Raw genomic sequence first — 22,281 nt, forward strand, 5'->3', positions numbered from 1 at the left:
AAGTAACAGATCTGAGATTTCCTTCTAGGAGCTGGGTCACATTGAGACACCTTTAGGAGGACACCCCCCCATCCTCTCTGTTCCCCAAAATTCCTCTGTGCCACTTGCTGGGGTTTCCACACTACAGCCCATCCTCTGCAGAGGGGCCAACAGCCCTGCTCAGCACTCACCCTGTTCCACAGGGCCTGCTTTACTGTTCTCTTTCCAGCTGTCATCTGCTGTGTTCTCACCTCTAAACGGAGACCAGAGCACCCCACGGACACGGCCTCTGCACCCGTGGGTGGGTTTGGAGGGGCAGAGCCAGGGCAGCACAGCAGCATCCCCACGTGGAGCCCCACAGCCTGACCCCTCCTCCCCACAGCCCCCAGGGGGGCAGGCACAGGCTCACCCAAGGTGCTCAGTGCTCTTGGAATCACAAGATCACTGAGGTTGGAAAAGACCTCCAGTATCTTCAAGCCCACCCTGTGCCCCATCCCCACCTTGTCCCCAGCCCAGAGCACTCAGTGCCACGGCCAGGCCTTCCTGGGACACCTCCAGGGCTGGGGACTCCAACACCTCCCTGGGCAGCCCCTGCCAAGGCCTGAACACCCTTTCCAGCAGCAGGGCAGGGATGGGTCCCAACACCACCCAAGGCAGCCCCAGCAGGGTGGGCAGGGTTGGCAGCAGATGCTGGGCCCGAGCGAGAGACCCCAGTGTCTGTGAGGGCCAATGGACCCCAGACCTGCTCTCCTTGCCCACATGCTCCTAACCTTTGGTGGGAGGGGAGGGTCCATAGGGGCCCCAAATCACACCAGGATGGGTGGGAACACCCAGCAGAGAGGTGCCTCCACAGCTTCACTGGGAAGTTCTCTGGTGGGAATTAAGAGACAACTGTTAAAAAGGCTATAACTGCAAGGGAAACTCCAACAGAACAACCAAAACCAAAGGCCACCCAGGTAAGGTGGAATGTTAAAGTCTGACCTCAAGGTTTATAATGCAGGTCTACCACAGGCCTTTTGCAGCTTATTGGGATAACAATACCCAGCAAGACCTTCCCAACCCCTCTCAGGAGCCCAGCGAGGCTGCACTTTTACAGTGCATTTCTGACAGAAAACAGATGAGATTTGGATCCTCCGCTCTCATTGAGAGCAGCCTCAACCTGAGCAGCAGCAACCCTGCTTAGAAACTATTACCCAGTGCTAGAGTGGGTCAAGAAGAATAAAAAGTGCTCTGTGTTAGAGGCATTCTGAGGACTGTATTTGCCAACACTGAGCCAGAACCAAGTTCATATTCTTACCACAGGGTTTACAGCACCTTTAAAAGCATTTCAGGTCAGTGGCTCCAACAGACACCTCACCAAACCCAAGGTTTCACCCCTGTGACCCCCGTGGCTGGCACACAAAGCCAGCCCAAGCACCACAGCATGAGGGTGTAACCAGAGATTGTCACCCCTCATTGTCCTTGGACCTGACCTGGGACAAACCAGCACAGTCCTGGCCAGTCCCCCTGAGGCAGAGGATCTGCACCATGGACCATCTCTGGTCAGGAATGAACTGGAGCAGCTCATTAACCACATACAGGCAGCAACTGCTCAAACTGATTTGAAGTGAACTGAACTCACGAATGAAACTACTGAGAGAGAGCAAGGGAAGGGGGCACAGCCGAGAACTTGGAATCCCTTTTCTCCCCAGTTACTGCACATTAAAGAAAACCCAAAAGAAGGCTTTTCCTGAGTCAGAGTGAGCACTGGAAGGCACAGGGCTCAGGGCATGGACAGGTTGTTTTAACAAGCAAGCAGATGAGTAATATTTTAAAAATTCTATCTGCATTCTTGATAAAGTAAGAAAAAATTCATCTGATGTTCCTGTGGAGGCAGAAGTGCTGCAGCCAGGGGGATTCAGCACCTCTGCCACGGGGGAACGAGCTCAGCTCCCTCAGCCACTGTGTCCTCCCAGTTTGCACCCAGCAAAGGGAAGGGTGACACACCAGCTCACACCACCCATGCCAGAGCACAGCTGGGCCACAGCACACACGGTCTGACTCCAAATGCTTTGGCCTGGCAGCCTGTGCCCTCCACTGGGCACTGCACCAGCACTACACCCTCACCCACGGCTCCGAGCTGTGCAGTTGCACACGAGTTTGTGTCGTGGAATGGTCTGGGTTGGGAGGGACCTCAAAGATCATGGGCAGGGACACCTTCCACTAGACCAGGTTGCTCCAAGCCCAGTCCAACCTGGCCTTAACTCAGCACAGGACTGAGGGCTGTGGAGACAATGTCACTCATCCATTCATTTGACAAATTAAGTTCAAACTTTTTTTTATTAAGCACATTCCACAGTACAAAGCTTTAGATCATGAACAATATCTGTACAATTTAACAGTTTCAAGAAGCTGTTCATACACCAACTTTCCAAACAGATAATTGGCAAACATAATTACAAGTTAGAATTAGACTATCCCAGTGCTTTGAAACATTAATATCGCAGTAATGTACAGTTGCTCAATTATGGTTAGCAAAACAAAGTCCAGAGTGCAGCCAGGATCACTACCATGAATCCCAGGAGTCGAATTCCTTGGGTGCCAATCACAAAAGTCCACTGCTATGTTACACAAAGCACAAAGAAGTTTAGACTGCATGTTCAAATACCATTATCTCCCAAGGAAAAACAGGAATTTAAATCTTACACATGCATTTTAACAAAAGGACTCCGCTCTTCGGAAACAAATACCTTTTTCTTCAGGGCTGCGACAGATTTCTCTTTTTAGCCAGTTTAATATTAAAGCTGTTAGATGAGAAGGGGAAAGTAAGACACTTGCACGAACTACTGTCAAGCTTACCAAAAATGATCTTATGGACACTCAGAGCGTTGGATCTTCCGCACTCCAGCACGTTCGGTCACGGCGATGGAGGAACATGGAAATGGGAGTTTGACTCTCCCCGTGCAGGGGGGAGGGAACACCTCCAGCTGCACTCCCGGGGGGTCTTGTACCACCTCGCCATCCGTGTGCTCCGGAGGGTCTCATGGAGGGTCCCCCGGAGCGGCCTCAGCACCGCCTGGGCCTGACCTGGGACTGGAACGGGGTGAATGCAAACCAGCAAATGCTGCCAGAGGACAACAGAGACACAGGACGTACACACGGCCAGAGCAACGACAGGACCTTTCTGTGCCAGCACAACTCCCCCGGACAGCGGGCGGGCTCACGGGGGGACAGAGGAGCCACACGGCTGAGGCCGACGAACATCCACGCCTGACTTATCCAGGACTCATCCCGACCTCAGGAAAATGCAGTTGTACAACCACATAAATTAGAGGTGAGACTATGAGAACTTAAGAAACTATGGAGTTTCTAACAAAACCATGCTAATGAGGAGGAACCAGGACATCGCAACGTGGTCACAGCAGATTGTTACGGAAAACCAGCACGGGAATGAGCACGGAAACCAGACCGGAAGGGAGCTCCACTCCACCGTAAGGAAGTGTTACAAACCAAACATAAATAAATGTAACTTTGGCCCATGGTATCTTCTCCACTGAGCAGCCAAACTAATGCTACCGAAGGACATCAGCAGGTGTCTGTGAGGACCCGCTGTGTTAAAGACAGACATCTGTAAATACCGCGGCACAAAAATATAAGATACAGAACATAAATTAAACAGTTTTTAATTTTTAAAAAGTTTAGAAATTACATTTTAAAATATGTAGTTCCCATTAAAAAAAAAACAAAAACAAAAACAAAACAAAACAAAACAAAAAAACCCAAACAAACAAACAAAAAAAGAAACCAAAAACAACTAATGAATACTGAAAACCTCCTTTTGCAGAGAAAATGTCTAAGTAATTCATGTCCCCACCAGTGCCACACTCAGGACATCCTGCTGCCAAGTGCTACCACGTTCTGTGTTAGTGTGTACTGTCAGGAAATCCTGACTCTGGCACCAGAGGTTTCTGTATGTACATCATATCTACATGCTTACACAGTATCTGAAATGAGGCAAGCACACATGGGGAGGGTTTACTAGAGCAAACATTGGGGAGTGCAGGATGGCTGGAGTACAGAGCACAGGGAAAAGGAAAAGACAGTGCTATACAATTAGTTCAGATAACCTAGCCTGAATTACAGGGAATCTTTAATTTAAAAGAAATTATTGGTGCAGAAACAAGTAAACTGTCATCCAAAAATATTACTGAGCGAATCAGAAATATTTGTAAGAGTCCAACGTACACTCCTATGAACAGAACGGGCTCTGAAACTGGCATGAGTAACGCCTAAAGGACAGTGGTGACTGGAAAGCAAAGCTCTGTACATTCTGGGCATGTGTTTGGCACCCAAATTTCGTTGGAGAATGTTTTTTTTTCTTTAAAGTCAGACAAAAGTGCAAAGCAATATAAATTAGGCCAAGTCCTTTCTTGACTTCTGATTTATTTCTGAAAAACAAGCCATCAGAGTTCAGTTTCTACGGACAATTTACATGTGAAGCTTTGGATTTCTCACGGCAGGGAAGGATAGGCTTCTGAAATTCATCTACTCCAAGTCAGTGAATTTGTAGCAAATTCAAAGACGACCACTGAGAGCAGGGAAGATTAAGAAATTTAGATATAGAATTGTGCTGCTTTGCAACTACACAGCATCTAGAACCAATTCTGACTTTAGCTGTCAATCAACATCTTCAGGCATGTAGTAGCCAAAAATCCAGTAGTTCAAGACTGTGGAACCCTGTAAAAGACAAAAGACAAGTGAACTGAGAAAAGGCACAAATCAAACAGCATCCAGAGCTGGGCAGGCCCTCACCATCCTCTGCTGGAAGGAGAAGGGCAGAGTGGCTGGAGGACGTGACACTGTGCAGCACACGGAGGGCTGCTCACTGCCAACAGCCCTTCCTCCAGGGGACAGCACCCCGGGGACTCTGTGCTGTGGGATGTGCTCTCAATTCCCTGGAGCAAGAGTCAGGCTCTGCAGGGCACTGCTCCCTGGGGGGTCACCCAAGGCTGGCAGTGTTCTTAGACGTGCCAGAGTCAAACCTGCCCTGGGCACTGCCAGGTGACTCCCAGCTCAGGTCACTGAACCCCAAACACTGTTTACTCAGTGATCCACAGCTGCCAGAAAACTGTCCTTTCCTCCTCATCCTGCAGAGGAGGAGTTTTGCACAGGAGGCAAGTTCAGTTGCTTTAATACATGAGGAGCTTTTAAGAAAACAGACACAGCACTCAAGTACTTTGATATTTCATTGACCTTTTCCATCCTGATGACTCCCTTATCTGCTTGGAGGCTGTGCAAGCTCTGAGCATAATTAAATTTGAACTTTGATTGTACCTGCCACTTCCCTGACATTTTTATGGACTAGGGAGAACTTCCCTCTTCTGATACAAAATTCCCATGAAAGGTTAAAACATCCATAGGCACTTCCCGCTGACTTCCCTTCCTCCAGCCCGAGGCCTAGTGCCTAATATAAGAATATCAGACTATCATATGGTAACAATTTTTATCATGTTACAATAAACAACAGGAATTCAACAGAAAGCAATAAAACTCTCACAGCCAATTGCCAGGACTGTCAAAAATGATCCACTTTGAAGAGGCCTCACATTGCAAAGCCTGTAAAAACGTGTACAGGGCTGCTACAAAATTCAGAAGACTGTAATGTTTGAAAGCATATAGAACTGTTTCATTAAATGTCATAATGAAATATTAGCTGTTTGACCATAATTTTATGTAGATCTATGGGTTTTGGATTCTGAAGTCAGACAAACCTGTCAAAAAGTGACATCACAGCATCTCTCCAGGAGAGGAAATAGCTATTAAGGGACTGTCATTACCAACACAAGAAGTCCCAGGACACGGGGGCTGTGTGGTTCCAGCTGTGTGTCACGGGACAAGCCAGACTGAGCTGTGCAGAACTGTCAAGTGTGCAGAATTTGAACTGCAGAACACCCTGCCAAAGGCATTTCATATTCCAATGACTGGGCCATGTGGCAAGGAAGTCCCACACCAGCACGCTGCTGGTCCAAGTGAATCAATATAAATTTTATTCAACTCTTAATTTCTTGACCCGAGGGAATGGCTGGAGCTGTGTCAGGGCAGGGTCAGGTTGGATCTCAGGGAAAGGTTCTTCCCCCAGAGGGTGGCTGGGCACTGAACAGGCTCCTCAGGGCAGTGGGCACAGCCCCAGAGCTCCAGGAGTGTTTGGACAACGCTCTCAGGGACAGGGTGGGATTGTTGAGGTGTCCTGCACAGGGCCAGGAGTGGGACTGGATGATCCTTGTTGGTTCCTCCCCATTGAGGACATTCTGTGATTCCTTTGTGCTTAAGACACACTATGTGTAGCTCTTCCACGAATCAAAGCTAATAAAAGAAGCCCAATGTACTTCTGTAAGAAAAGAACTGGTCTATCTCAAATGATCTTCAGGTTAACAGAAGCAAGCAGTGGTGCAGGGACTAAAAGACAGACTGTTCCTAAAATGCAACCTGTTGTGTCTGAGAAAGCAAGAAAAATAAATAACAGAATTACTCAGAAAGGAGGCAAAGAAGTTTTCTATTCAGAGGGAAAGCTATTTAGCTTCAAGAAGCCTTGGAGTTCCCACAGCAGCAGCTCACTTAGGTCTGGACCCAGTGGCACAAAGCCAGTGGCAGGGGCAGGACAGAGTCCCTAGGGACACATCAGTGACAGCACCGAGCTTTCCACAGGGATGCAAGTGTGTCCTCTGGGATCAACCAGAATGAGGGAGGCAGCACTGGCAAGCCTGGCTCTGTGGGGAGGTTCAGGAGCTCCCTCCCATGGAGTTGTGTCTTTAGCCAGTCCCCATCATGTACAAACGTGCAGCTCAGCAGTTGGGCCTTTCCAGGTGTCTGTTGTCCCTCTGCAGCAGGATGAGCAAGTCCATGAGTTTGACTAAACTACCCTACAGCAATGTTCCTAAAACGTGGCCTTAAGGGAAAGTTTAAGTGGGATTCTGCACATGGCTCATCCTCACATCATTAGCCTTCTTCCTTAATCATGAGCCTGATTAGGTGGAATAATTACAGAGGCAGCTGCCTTGGCTTTTTCTAGAATAAGCAGAGTTCAGCAGCAGGGAAGGCAGCCAACACTTTCCCAGGAATGCTTCCAGGTGAAAGCAAACTCAGTTTGAAGCAGGAGCATCTCAAAGTATGTCTTCACAAGGGAAGCTATTTCCTAGCCAGAAGCAGAGATCCCACAGGAGCAGCAAACCTGAGGAACACGTTGCCACAGCAGGGACAAATGTATCCAGATAGATAATGAAAATCCATTCTTATGTGAAGATAGGGAAAGCTTTTCACATCACATTTAAGCAAAGCATTATCTACTTCAAATAAAATAAATCCTTCCTGTTGGGGCAATGTCACTCCTAATCCTCCTGTTGTGATGCCTCCAGTGCCTGGGAAGCATCCAGTCTGGCAGTGGCAGAGACTGCTCTGCTTTGGAAAGGCAGTGCCTGTGTTTCCACGTCCCAGCACTCACAGCTGTGTATAGCTGGAAGTTCAACTGTTGGCATAGATGACCTAGGGAAAAGAATCCACTGTCCCAACAAAGGAATCTACAGCAGAGCCTTTGAGCACTAACTGGAGCTGACTGGCAGGAAAAGGGAACCAAAACAGGCCAAGTTTCTGTCCATTTTGGACAGCTCTGAGCTGTCGTGGTGCCCAACACGACATGATGTTGAGCTCTGAGAGCTTCCTCTGCTCCTCGTGGTGCTCACAGAGCTGCTCTTTCCTGGTGAGCACTTGCCCAAGGCTGTTGTGAACACATAATAGCTTTCTACAAAATGCCTGAAGTACCCAATTCCAAACAGGAGGGGGAGATAACAGGACATGCTGAAGCGTGACTGCACCAAGACTAGATGGTGAAAGAAGTGGCATAAACAGGCTTTATTTGCTTAAGGAAAACTTCATCTTGTGTTTTGACTAAGCCAACCTGCAGGCAGAGGGAACATTTCAGATATTTATAACACATCCAATAAAAGGAGGGAGCCTTTCTTACCTTCTGAGGGCAGTAAAGTGCAGACTGTTATCTGGAGATGTAAGTGTATGTTCTAGATGGAGAGCGGGTCTCGTTCTGGGCACTCGGTGGCACGTTTAAGAAATCCCAAATCAGAATTGTATCGTCATGGGAACTACTAATGATCTGAAATTCATCAAACTGGAGCCTAAAGACACGTCCTGAATGTTCCTGTGAGCAAAAGGCAAGAAGTTAGCAAGGCAAGAGGGGAACACTTCAGTACATTGGCATCACACGTGTATCTGGACACGGGACAGTGTGTCCAAACTCTGCTGTGCTGGCTCAGAAACCCTTCGTTAACATTACACACAAATTCAAGAAAAGCTGCTTTGGTATGTAAGTGATGCCTTAAGCCCCTAAGGGTTTTTATTTTTCTAATACTTGTAAGTTTTATAAGCAGTGGAAGTAGACTCTAAAAGCAGCGTCCCTTTCCCTGTAGCACCCTTGTTTACACATTCCTCATCCCATTCTATGCTCCCTATATCACTCCTACCCCCGAATCCAGTAGAAATGTTTAGTCTTTTGTCAAGGCAAGGCCTAGATTGTTGGCAGAACAGCATATCAGGGCCTAAACCACAGAATACGGTCAAGAACTGGGTGACTATGTACCCTTTGTGCTCTGATGAAGACAGGATGAATGGAGGGTCCCGAAACACACCCCAGACCCATTTTCAGGGGGTGGACCCGGGGCAGTCCAGAGTAAAGGCCACAGGGTGGACACATCTGGGATTGGATAGATGATATTATAAAATGTAACATCTCAGGCACGGCCTGCGCACGTCCTGTAACATCTTTGCCTTGGCATAATAAACCCTTTCTTATCTCACCCCTAATTAACTGCTCCAGGAGATTTTTTCAGCACCTAACTCCCACGGCAACAAAGTTTTTTACAGCTAAAGTCACTGCTTCCACATTCAGTGGAAGCCTGAATGTGGAAGCCTGAGCCTCCCTGAGCCTGAGCCTCCCTCAGCAGGGCCAGCCATAGGCTGAGAGTATTCCAGACCAAAGCAGCAATTTCAGAGACTGGTTGGCACCACTGCTCTCCCAGGGCTCCTTCTCCTGCAGAATTCTCTGCTGACTCTGCTTCTGTGCAGCCCCAAAACATCACATCCCAGCTTCACCTAGAGATGCCGCTGGAGGATCCTCAGGGCTCACCCACGAGTTCAAACAGTGCCATAAGAAGGGGGGTGGAACACATGCTCCAGCAGCTCTTCCAAGAAACCTCAAAATGGCACCAAGAAGCCCAGAAAAGGGTCTCCTCTTAGTCCTGCTTATCCATTTTTATTCACTTCAAAATGAGGACACTGCCTTTATTGGAGAACTAATCCCAGCTGGCAGAATGATCCCCAAACTCTAACCTGAACTATGGGATACCCACAGAAGGAAAACAATCAACTTCTTCATTAAAACTAAATTAAAGAATAGTTAAATCTTATCTCTGTGCAAAGACTACTGAAGGGAAAGGAAAACAAGAAGCACCTCTGGCCACATAAGCCCTTCTCTAGGTGCTGGCAAGGCCAAGCACGTGCACACCTACAGCCAATGACTTCGGCTTGCTATCAGCTTGCTATCAGTCAGTTTGAAACTGACTCCTGAAGGAAAATTCCACCCACATTTTGTTTAAAAGAACAATTAATTCATTTCCCCAATCTATTTTTAATCAAGTCAGCTGTCATAAGCCAAAACTCTAATTATAAAAAAAAATGTAACTTAAGCAACAGCCTTAAATGTGACAATCTTTAGAAAAGACAAGAGTTCCTGTGGCAAGGTGCAACTCAACCCCCCTTCCCCCTTCCCAACTCTTCCTTGCAAAGTAAAGGGTTAGGAGAAAAGTTTGGGAAAGGCTCCCAAGATTCCTCCTCTCTTTTTAATAAAGAGGAAATTTAAAGCCAGCCCCACAGTGATATCAGGGAAACACACCAATAACTAGAAGGGTATACACAGTTCATGATGATTTTTTTTCCTGTAAGAGCACCTGAGAATCCCAAACTAGAAAAACTTGGTCTTTCATTTAAGTTCAGATGCAAATCATTCAGGATATGACAATAAATTTTTCTTTACTCTTAAGCACTCTAGACTTCATAAAACATCTGACATTCCCACCTATCCCACTAAAATGCAATGAAACACCCCTCACCAAGAGAATATTTCAGATAACCCCAAATTAATGAGTTTTTACGTACCACTAATGTACGCAGGCATAATGTACTTGCTGGGGCACGAGGGTCAAGAGCAGCTTGCAAGTCCCAAACTTTAATTTTGCTAAAAGGAAGAGAAGAAGGTCATTATGAAAACATCATTTCAAGTATAAGCACAGAAAACAACATCCAAAGCTCTGGAAACTTTGCCATGTTTTCCCTACAGCTAATTCCTCAGGATTAAGCAAATTGTGAGAATCTGTTGTCACTAAAATACTAAAACTCAATCTTGTAGAACACAGGTAGTTTTGGGTTTCTTTTCAGCAGTAAATGCAGTGGTGGCTTTGTGAGGGTTGTATGACAGACAAGTTGATGGTTGTATGACAGACAAGTGGACTGTGCACACACAAACCCCTCTGGAACATGGGAATGAAGCTGGGCTGGCCAACCCCAAGGAGACACTGACCTCAAATAAAAGGCTACAGACAGACACGGTTCCAGAATTGTTTTCAGTAACTCTGCTGTTCAGGCAGAGAAAGAAATGGAGGGTTTGGCCATGGATGTAAAATGCCACAAATCCATTAAACACTGAAAACACTGAGCAAGACAGAGGTGCCCTGGTGGGACTCCTGCCCTCTGCCCCACAGAAACAGTCCCTGAAGACTTCTGAGAGCCCCACAAGATATACATTAACGCTCATAATAAACATTTTTAGTGTGCTGCCTTAGAAAAATAGAAAGTTTCAACTACTCTAAGCACACAGGACCTGGCAAGGAGTGATTCCTGATGGAAGAAACAAAGCAATGTCACTTCAGCCAAACAAAAGTTTACTTACGATGGAAAATCAAACTCAAGTGATAACACAATTTAGGAGTGTGCTAAAGGGCACCAGACAAGCAGCTTCTTGGCCACTTAAAACTGTGCTGAAATGCTCAAGTGATCCATTCACCAAACCAGGAGAGACCCTGGCCCAGGGAACACAAGGCTCAGGGGCTTTCAGAAGACGGTTCACTAAAGGCAAAATTTTTGGCAACTGCTTTCCAACATACCCATCGTAGGCTCCACTAACAATCCTCTTGTTGTCGAACCTGATGCATCGAACCAGCTCTTCGTGGCCTTCTAATACCCTTAAACAGGCACCACATTCGATGTCCCAGAGCCTGCAGAGAACAGAGCAGGGAGGCTGAGCACTGCAGCTTCAGCCTCACACCCAGGGATTTAAATGTGCTACCGACTGGTTTCCTGGGCAAAATATTGTGTAATTTGCTCAAAAAGGCATGAGAACCATGCATGCCACTCAGAGCAGCTGCAGCTTATCAAAATTGGTGTAGTCATTCAAAATTACATGGAAGTAAAGCTTAGATCTGTGTTATTCTGGGAAATTTTAACATACTTTTTTCCATCTGCATAAACAGTTGATTAGAGGTTCAGGTAATTAGAAAACCAGTGACCAGTGTCTTCCCCACCTCTCCAAGCAGAAGACAAGGTGATACAGCAGTAGGCAAGAAGTTTTGTTTAGTTTGAAATAAACCTGTGGTCCACTTTTTCACAGGGCTGTGATATGTTTACTCTCACACTGCATTAAGCTCCATTCATAAATCATCTGCTCCACTGGAAGCCATGCCAAGGATGTGCAGGAATCAAAAAAAGGGGAGATCCTGTTTTCCCTGGTCAAATGGGCACCGTTACACAGGAGCAGCAGCCCTGGGCACCCACCTGATGGTGTTGTCTGAGGATCCACTGACCACCAGCCGGTCCCGGTACTGCAGGCAGGCAATGCCGCGCTTGTGCCCGTTCAGGGTCCGCACAAACTCACACGTGCTCGTGCTCCACACCTGGGGAACACAGCAGAAACTCCTCTGAGGACTACACCACACAAGGTTTATGGATTTCAATAGACACCACTATGAATTCACAAACTGGAGAGCCCTGAGGCTCAGCTTTTGCAAACCCCCAGTGTATCTTTCCAGGCCAAGAGGGTGCTCTGGGGACCCAGCAGTGACACTGAGCACTGCCATTGCACACAGAGTCACTGAGAAGAGCAGGAGGGTTGCATATAAAATGTTTTCAGGTGTTAGAGACTGCCCCAAATGATATCATAAATTTGATTACACTTGAATCTTGGTAAGATTCATTAAAAATGATAAAAATCATTTTTAAAAGTGGAAGTTATAACACACAAAAACCCCACATTTTTTTACCAAAGAATTTACTAGCAAGCTACTAGTAAAGAAAAGGTCCAAACTGTGGTCTTTAAAAGTTTGGTGGCTGCTTCTTTCTTAACATTAAAGGATTCAAACAACTTTGCCCATTTTTAATGAACTGTAATTGAAGTTGTAATGCAGAGTATCAAGTGGCTCATTTTCCAACACAGCACAGCAGGATCTCTGGCAGAGATTTGGACAGGAAACTGCCAAGAACTTCTTGGCCCAGGCTAAGGCAGCTCTGGTTCAGAGAGGGCAGAGTGGAAATGCCTTTGTTATACTGTAGACTCTGGGTAACTCACATCTTCTGGTATATAACAGCCTTCGAATACGGCCTCTTCAGCCTTCAAACATGGCACAGCCTGGCTGAGCTGCTGGGAAGGCACAGTGAGGAGACTGAGGGGAGACCTCAGTGCAGTTCCAACTGCCTGGGCAGGGGCAGAGGAGGGGCAGGGACTGAGCTCTGCTCTGGGGGGACCAGGGACAGAAGCCAGGGAATGGCTGGAGCTGTGTCAGGGCAGGCTCAGGTTGGATCTCAGCCAAAGGTTCTTCCCCCAGAGGCTGGTTGGGCACTGCCCAGGCTCCCCAGGGCAGTGGGCACAGCCCCAAGGCTGCCAGAGCCCCAGGAGGGTTTGGCTGATCCTCTGGGGCACAGGGGGTGACTCTTTGGGATGGGCCTGTGCAGGGCCAGGGGTTGGACTGGATGATCCTTGTGGGTCCCTTCCAACTCAGCACATCTTGGGATTCTGTGAAAGGCACTGTTGATGAACTTCACAAATGAACAGGATTGCCAAGTGAAATTAAAAATACCCACTGGAAATAGGCACAAGATGTTCCACATTCAACAAACCAACCCATCTTGAGAGTAGAGCTCAAACAGCAAATGTGATTTGCTCTTCTGCAATTGCACCACAGAAGCCACGAGAGTATTCAAGCACAGTTATTTGCACAAACACCAACTGCCAGCAAGAGGAAGCCAAGGGGGAACAAGAAAGGCAAAGGCCCAGAACTGCTCATGGCTGCTCTGAGCTGAGGACACTCTGAGGCTTCCCCGGCTTGGTGGCCACACAGAGCTGGACCAGAGCTGTGCCCACTCACTTTGATGGTCCTGTCCCCTGACGCTGACACAATGTACTTGTCATCGAAGTCCACCACGTTGACGGCAGCGCGGTGGCCGACCAGGACCCGGCGCAGGGTGATGTCGGTGGGTGAGGCCATGTCCCACACGGCGATGGATCTGTCCTTGGAGCACGTCACCATCAGGCCGTTACTGAACCTCAGATGAAGCACTGCCTCGTTGTGATGGATCAGCGTGTTCAGAACTTCACCTGTATTGACATCCCAAACCCTGCGAGAGAAAAGAGCGTATCCCACGTGAAGGATGATGGCTCTGCAGGGCGTGAAGGGGCACAGGCCTGCCTGATCTCTACCAGAGCTCTCTGGCTGTTTAACCCCTGCCAGGGCCTGGGGAAAGCAGGGAGATGAGTGCTGGGAAGTATTCTTGTCACACCTCACACCCACAAATAACAACTCACGGCAGCAAACACTTAGGCAGGAAATGCCTAACCTGGGACCACTGCTAAGAGAATAAGCTACTTAACAACTCTACAAACTTTTCCAGGATGACTAAAGTTTGTATGATGGAACAGACCAAAACAAACACTATCCATATGGGGTTTTTCCAGTTTTACATTATTCATTCAGATTTCATCCCCACCAGTAGCAACTGGGATGCAGCACCCTCCAGAGCTACCCAGCAGCTTACATGAAGTGTAAAATCACTAGTTAATTTACTGTATTTGAGAGATTGCCATTGGCAGACCAATGCAAGGCACTAGAGGAGACAAGGCCCTTCCACTGAACTGCACCTGAGTGTCTTCATATTGGGACATCTACTGACCATTAAGATCATAGAAGAATTTTAACTCATTATGAGCAAAACTGCAGTCAGACAAATGCTCCATATGTACTAAATGCCCTTTCAATAATAGTCACAACTGAGAGATGTCAGAAGGCAGTACCATAAACCCTAAAACGAGAAATTATTGTACAGTTGGCCATCAGCCACTCTAAAACTTCAGGATATGCCTTGAATCACTCAGGTCATATTCCTTCAAAATTCTTAAAGGTAAAAACACGAGACAGATTTTGAAAAAAAATTATTTAATGAGATGCTCTGCCAACTATGAATAGCTTGCTTCTGGAATAATAGTATCACATTTGTATTAGAGATGTCTTCTGATATTTAGAGATTAATTGTAAATATTCCCAGCCCTGATACTCAAATTATCTTTGTGGAAAAACTCAACACTCACCTCACTGTAGAATCTGAAGATCCAGTTACAATGACTCTTTCATCATATTGCAGACAAAGAACTGAGCCAGTATGTCCCGTTAATACTTTTAAACATTCCAAGCTTGTTTTGTCCCAAATCTATTAAAAACAAGAAGGATAAGTGGCTTATCAAGACCAAGAACATGGATCCAAGACTTGAAAACTGTCGTAACTGCGAAGGAAGGAGGAAAACTAGAGCCCCATGAGGAGTGAGTCTGTCCCATCAGTGAGCCTTGTCCTTCCTTTCAGCTTAAGGCAAGTCTTGATGCAAGTGTGGTTTGAAATGACCAACCATCATGGAAAGATCAAATCCTGTCTGGCAAAAGGAAAAGCCATGGACAATGAGCATGGAGGCAACCTGGTAAAATGACAGCAAACCCCTGGCAATGCCAACAATCCCAGCAAAGGACAGTGGGGTACACACACTGCACCCCTCTTGTGGGAACACTGATCTCACAAGAATGTCTTTGTGGTCAACAGAACCAACCCCTGGCTGGCAGTGCCCAAGGTTTCCAGGGCAAAGTGCAGGTGACTTTGCCAGGCTCCAGCAGACATCCCACCCTGTCGAACCCTGCACAGACAAACACTGTCCCATGAGGAGACAAGGAAGCACAGGCAGCCAACTGTGCCTGGCAGAGCTCCACTGACAGCAGTGTTCACCTTGATGGAGTTGTCTCGTAGGCCACTGATGATCTTCTCATCATCATACTGTAAACAGTAGACCCCCTTGCTGTTCTCGGAGCGGCACTGGATCCTCTGCAGGTTGTGTCGCCCACACCGCCAGTTGGATTCTATGGTCTGGGGGCAGGGGAGAACCAGCAGTTAGTCCCAAGATTAGAGTAGGAATGCTCCAACACACACAGACTTTTAAACATGCCATCCTTAAATCTCAGCTATGTAAAACTTCAATGAATCTTTTCTCCCCCCTCAATAAAAACACACAAACCACAATGAATTAGAACTAGCACTTCCGTAATTTGCCATGACTAAAGCTGTGTTCAGTGGGGAAAATTATGGTCAGGCAACCTTAATGACAGTTTCCCAAGGAGCCACTACAGAGATACATTCAGTTCTTCCTCCCCCCCATATTTATGTGACCATCTGACAGAAGTAGTAAAGATGAAACCAGGAGCTCGTACAGTGTCATGTTTAGTCTCCCCTGAGTGACCAACATTACAAAACTGCTGAGTCCAACAGCTGGGTTATGTGAGTTCTTGGACCTTTCCTTCCCCTACCCAGCCATATCACCTATTAATTGTAGTTACACACTTTAAAAAGGGATTTTGAGATATGAAAGCCTCCTCTAAGCCCCTTGAAACCTGATAAAAATAAAACTGAACAGGGACTTTATAAAGTTTCAAACAATCCAAAGTTGCTTTCCTCCTGCTCCTGTGGAAGGGTAGTTCTGCACGTTTGCATTCTGAGAGATATTTTTACAGGAGACCTGACATGCCTTAAAAAGCTGCAAACTATTTTACAGTAGAACCAGGATAATTTTTGTGTTTTAATCAGCTTTATTACTTGTTAGACAACCACTGCTGGTTTCAAAGCCATGTGGGATTTTGGACAGGAAGCTCGTAACCACAACCATAAGGGAATGTGTGCACAGAACTCCAGGCCAACACCTGCAGCACCTGGACAGGCTGGAATGTTTTCACCTTCCAGCAGAGGCACCAGAACAGGCCACTTATTTAGCAATTTCTCAGGGATTCTCCCCAAATACTGCAAGGAATCCTGGGCAGAAGCTGATTGACTGTCAGTTTGTTTGGAAAAGCACATTTATAACCCATATAATCCTATAATCCCAATTTACAAAGCAATAGCAGGCACCTCTGCAGCTCCTCCAAGACTCAAAACCAACACTTAGCAAAGACAGAAGTGCAGTGTGACTACGACATCCCAATTCTAGGAAAGTATCTCTGCTTCAGGGAAAACTAACTTTCCACTTTGTTTTTCATGCATCTGCTCCTTCAATTGTCTCCCATTATGCAATTTGGAGAGAATTATACACAGTCATAATACAAACCTGATGTGCCCCAGGAATTTGTCTAGATCATAAATACCAAGAGATGCTTCCAGAGGAGCAGCTGACAAGCCACTCATCCTCTCTCATTCTCTTCCAATTTGGTGGGGAAGCTGATGAAATTAGGATAATGAGGCGGCTGTCAGTTTGGGATCAGCTTCCCTGGCCAAGCAGTGCACTGCTGACTGTCAGACTGGGAACTGGGCTCCAATCTGACACTGCTCTGCTTCAGCCTTGGAGGGAGCAGCTCCTCATTATGCTCCTTGCTCAGCATGGGATGGAGGGGGAAGGACAGGCAATTTTCAGGCTTTATCTGAAGATTTTTCATCTGTACTAAGTGGGCAGGACTGCAGCTCATTAACTCCTTTGCTGCTCCAGAGGTGACCCTCAGAAACAGGAGACGACTGCAAGCAATAACAGCATGAACCAATGCAATTATAGATCTGAAGGTAGATTTAAAAATGCAACAGTAACACTGAAGAGACAGGAGACAAAGCATCAGAGATCTGAGTTAGCCAATTTAAACAGTTTTACAAACTATCTATGTTGAGATACTCAACTCTAAGAAGCCTTAGGGGAGAGCTTCCCTAAAGCACTGTTCTTGGAAAGCTCTGCAAGGAGCAGTTGCACAAAGCCCGTGCCAGATGAGCTGTGAGAGCTCCAACAGTCTGTGAGCACTTTCACACTCCAGCTCCTGCGACAGCCACTCCCAACGGCTCCAGAACACACCGGGAACACCACAAATCCCAGCTGCTGCTGCTCACAGTCCCCAGCTACAACAGCAGTGAAAGTTCACTCAGCAGACACTGGGGACACAGGGTGCCTTAATTCTTACAAATTCACTATAGGAAGCTACTTAACACACTCCCTGTAAGGAAATTCTGGCTTCAAATAAAGGAAACTGCAGTCCCACGTATACCCCTGTGAAGGCACTGTAAAGCAGTAAGTCACATGCAGGTGCACATTTTAATTCTGTGAATAGAGGTCATTTCATGTAGACATTACACGGGGTGGCTACTGTGGGAAAATACTGCATGTTTGTTGAGAACTTGTAAAATCCCCTTACACTGCGTAAATTCTCGGTGTGCTGGGAAGGCAGCCACCATACACACAGTACACAGCAGCATTGCAGTGGGCAGCAGAGTGAAACCAGATGTGGATGTATAGAGAAATAACATTATTTTAGATGACTGAATAGGGCTGAGTGGGTGGGCAACCTGGAGGACCCTCCGAGAAGGAACATGGTTAGTACAATACCGGAAACCACATGAAAGCTTTTTGCTCTGGGAAATTTCTGGTTGTTACTCAATTGTGCAGTTCGTAAAAGTCTTCATCTGCAACCTCCTTCCAGGAGATATCTGACTGACCATGGATACACTGAGCAGGTGGGCAGGGAGGAGATCACTGTGCTCATGGACTCTCACAAACACCAGGGAGTCAGTGAAGAGTCCCACTGTTTATTTGCATGTTTATGGTTCCAAACCTAACACCAATATATTCAACACCCACTACTGTATTTTCTACAGATCCCCTCAAAAGTCTCCAACTGCCTCTGTTCTTGGCTTTCACAATTAAAAGCAAGATGTTGCAGAACAGTCTCCTGAGTTCACACTCAGTTCTCACCCTTTGCTAAATGCTCACCAGAGCAACAGCAGCAAGTAGCTGACGAATGCTGTACAACCAACAAAATTCGGGCATATAAAGGATAAAGACCAAGCCAAAGCATTTGCCACAGCAGGAGAGCCATTTGGCAGCTGAAGTGGTGCATAAATGGATATGGAAAAAAGGCATTTAATGAGAGAAGTCCACATAGAAAAAGCAGTCCAAGACTTAGAGGTAAAGTCAAGCCTTGACCACGCCAGAATATATTCACTGGTACAAAGATGCACAGTGCAAAATGATGCAATTCATCTGCATTAACAGCTGGAACTATACGTTAGAAGTGTTAAGGATAACCTACTACAAACAGGGTTTTTTCCCATTAGATAATGTACACTGTGTTCAGCTCCTTGGCTAACAATTGCATTTTTATCCTTGTGAATGTTATTGCAGAGTAAGTGGGTTTATCTTATCCCATAAACCAAGGAGTTTCTGTTCCCTCTGAATACACAATTCTCCTGCAGGACAAATGGGGCAGGAAAAAGAAGAAGGAACGTACACATTTGTTACGTACACAGGGATTTCTCTGACACATTAGCTCTTCACGTGCCTTCTTCAAAGAGAAAAGAGAAAACCCCTCCTGACCATGGCAGAGGAAAGGCACAAGTAAGGTGGGGATGGGGCACAGGATGGACTTGATGGTCTAGGAGGTCTTCTTCAATCTTACTTCCAGGATTTTACCATTAAGGATTCTGCCTTGCGCTATTAATTCTCTCATCCTATCCCACAAAAAGCCTGAACCAACCTGATCAAAGAATCATTTACTTGGAAAAGCCCTCTGAGATCATCCAGTCCAACCATTCCACAGCACTGCCAAGGTCACAACTTAACCCATGTCCCCAAGTGCCACATCCACATGGCTTTTAAATCCCTCCAGGGATGGGGACTCCAGCCCTGTCCTGGGCAGCTGTGCCAGTGCTTGATGAAGAAACCTTCCTAATATCCTAAATACCCTGGTGCAACACCAGGCTTTTTCCTCTGGTTCTGTCCCTTGTTACTTGGGAGAACGAGAGCAGCCCTACCCTAGATTATCCACATTAAAGCTAAACCCTGGAAAAAACAAAAAGTTACATGGAAGAAACTGCTGCCATGTTACACCAGAAGAGGCAGTAAAGAGTAACAAAGGAAACAAATACATGGAAATAAATGCAAACAAAGGTTAATTCATAAAAGTGATCAACTGGGTTTTGGTATTTACATCACTTTATGCAAACAGAAGAGTCAAGTAAGAATAAAAACCACCTTCATGAATAATAACTGTAGCAAGTCAAACAGAGAAACAGGGATTCACTATACCCCACTAACATATAAGGAATGCTAATTTTATACATATGTATGCAGATATTTCAAGTTCAGCATGCATTGTTTAATACAAGCAGAAGTGCCCACTTTCACACACACACATACAGAAGGGGGGAGATTTCCAGGAATTGATAAGTGGGCTTCTGGCATGATTCAGAAAAATCCCAGGATACTCAGGCTGTGTTTTTAAGAACAGTCCCAAATTAAAGTGAGGCCAAAAAAACAGGAGTGTATTACTGAGAGCTACTCACACTTGAACACTATGTGGGCTTTCAGCTCAGTCTGGGGGAAAAGAGCCCTTCCAGGACGGACTCCCAAGACCAGAGGAAAAGCTGTAAACAGTCCAGAAATCTAAACAACTCCAAAGCAAAAGGAAACTGAAGCTTTCCCCAGTAAGTGTCTTGGCAGAATTTGAGGCCTAAGATCCAAATGTGACAACACAAACTGATGGAGTGTGGTCCCTTTCTGCATGAGACTGATCCCATAAGGATGGAGCTGCTCCAAGGTCCACAAGTGCAACCATTCCAACCTCACTGCAGCTTCACTGAACCCTTTTTAAAGCCACATTTTAAAAGAACAAATCGACCTCCTGATGATTCCTCCCAGATCAATCTGGGCAGTGGAACATGTTTATGTCTGACAGAGGAAGAGGAGAAGACTTGGAGAATCTGCATTAAAGACTACTGACACCCAAGGAATCTAGAAACCACTTTGGGAGAAAGCTCACAGTGTAGTCCCGACCACTGAATCGAGCCTGAGGAAAAGACAGTGTGATCTCCAAGTGTAAAAACAGTGTTAGAGCAGCTGAGGCAAAACAGGTAAAATAAGGCAACAGAACCTGCCCTTTCAGCCCTGAAGAACAGTCACTCAGCATTAGGACTGTCTCACTGCCCAGGGTGGTGGGAGGGCCACACTTGCTGGCTGACAGTGGGCACAGACACACTGATTACTGCCAAGGAAATGAACTGCAGCTCATCCTGTCCCCACGGTCCCGTTCCTGGATGCTGTGCTGGCCAGCCTTTGATGGGACACCAGTTGTTCTGTCTCCCCAGGGAAGGAGTAAAGAATCCACTCAGCTCCTCCTCAGCACTCCCTACAACAGGAGGATGCAGATGGACAAGCAGATGCTCTCCCTGAATCACAGAACCATAAAAACCTCCGAGATCATCAAGTCCAACCCTTGATCCAACCCCGCCGTGGTTCCCAGACCGTGGTCTGTCCTCTCCACCTCTGCACACACAGCCACGAAGCACAGGAGCCCAAAAGGGATTCAAGGGTAGCACCTGCTGAAGGAAACCTTTCTCATGCCTGCAGTGCCATGATCACAGTAACACACACTGATGGATCTGGCTCCTTTTCTCTTAAAGGATCCTCATTTCCACCAATTTCCACCAACTAACAAACCTAAGATTAAAATGTCCAGCTTTTATGTTAGAGGTGCAACATCAATATATACTGACTTTAAATGGATTCCTGGTAACACCAAAGTGATGGAGGGAGGAGAAGTACTGCTGTAAGTGCCAGATCTGGAGAGGAAATCAAGCCAAACAGCAACAAAAAGAGAGATCCTCTGAGGCACTTCAGTGACATGTGCCTCTGACTATACACAACACCTGACAAAAATCATGCTGCTGAAAAATAAAATTATTTCACCTTTTAGGTTCCATTAGAGACAACAACTAAGTTCAAGCACAACATCATAAAAACACAAAGTTCTTAGAAACACAGAATATCCTCAGTTGGAAGGGACCAACAAGGATCACTTTAGTCCAACTCCTGGTCCTGCCCAGGACACCCCAACAATCCCACCCTGTCCCTGAGAGCATTGTCCAAACCCTCCTGGAGCTCTGGCAGCCTTGGGGCTGTGCCCACTGCCCTGGGGAGCCTGGGCAGTGCCCAACCAGCCTCTGGGGGAAGAACCTTTTGCTGAGATCCACCCTGACCCTGCCCTGACACAACTCCAGCCATTCCCTGGGTGCTGTCCCTGCTCACAAGGGTGAAGAGATGGAGCTGCAGACCCTGGTGAGGTCTGACCTCAGTCTCCTCCTCTCTAGCTGAATACACCAAGTGCCCTCAGCTGCTCCTCATGTGGCCCCTCCAGACCCTGCCCCATCCTCATGTCCCTCCTCTGGACACTCTCCAACAGCTTTAGATCTTTCTGATATTGTGTCCCCCAAAACTGCCCCCAGGACTCAAGGTGAGGCCGCCCCAGGGCAGAGCAGAACAGGACAATCCCCTCCCTGATGCCCCAGGACAGGGTTGGCCCTCCTGGCTGCCAGGGCACTGCTGACTCAGGGCCAACTGGGCACCCACCAGGACCCCCAGGGCCCTTCCCCTAGAGTTGCTCCCCAGCAGGTGTGACACAGGTAAAGTGAGCCAAAAAATCCAAGACAGGGCCCAACCCATGCTGGGGCATCTGAAAGGGGTCTTTGCCCTGTTCAGAGGAGACAGTAGAGATCTGTGTCATGCACCACAAAACCTGTGTCCCTGCTGCTCCAAAGCCTCTCCTTTCCTTGGCCAGCTTCATTTTTAAGAAATGCCTTTTGGAAAGTGCCTGTGGAACAAAGATTTCAAAGGCCGGCTGAAAAAATTTCTAGGCAAATAATGGTGACCAGATTCTACCCACA

At 46.8% G+C, this 22,281-nt stretch overlaps 1 protein-coding gene across 4 annotated transcripts in view; it reads right to left on the reverse strand.

Moving 5' to 3' along the window:
- Window positions 1-2,279: 2,279 nt before the first annotated feature.
- FBXW11 (F-box and WD repeat domain containing 11) overlaps window positions 2,280-22,281 on the reverse strand; it is a 77,333-nt gene continuing 57,331 nt past the window's right edge. For all 4 annotated transcript variants that reach the window (XM_017830416.1, XM_017830414.1, XM_017830415.1 and 1 more), the window contains 8 exons: window positions 15,331-15,468; window positions 14,651-14,769; window positions 13,434-13,683; window positions 11,848-11,966; window positions 11,181-11,291; window positions 10,177-10,255; window positions 7,976-8,164; window positions 2,280-4,695 (listed from right to left, as the gene is read on the reverse strand). In XM_017830416.1, the coding sequence (XP_017685905.1) occupies window positions 8,003-8,164; window positions 10,177-10,255; window positions 11,181-11,291; window positions 11,848-11,966; window positions 13,434-13,683; window positions 14,651-14,769; window positions 15,331-15,468 (978 nt within the window). In that variant the 3' untranslated portion in view covers window positions 2,280-4,695; window positions 7,976-8,002. The remainder of the gene's footprint in view (window positions 4,696-7,975; window positions 8,165-10,176; window positions 10,256-11,180; window positions 11,292-11,847; window positions 11,967-13,433; window positions 13,684-14,650; window positions 14,770-15,330; window positions 15,469-22,281) is intronic.

This window comes from Lepidothrix coronata, unplaced genomic scaffold (assembly GCF_001604755.1).
Source record: "Lepidothrix coronata isolate B3197 unplaced genomic scaffold, Lepidothrix_coronata-1.0 Scaffold178, whole genome shotgun sequence".
Lineage (NCBI taxonomy): Eukaryota > Metazoa > Chordata > Aves > Passeriformes > Pipridae > Lepidothrix > Lepidothrix coronata.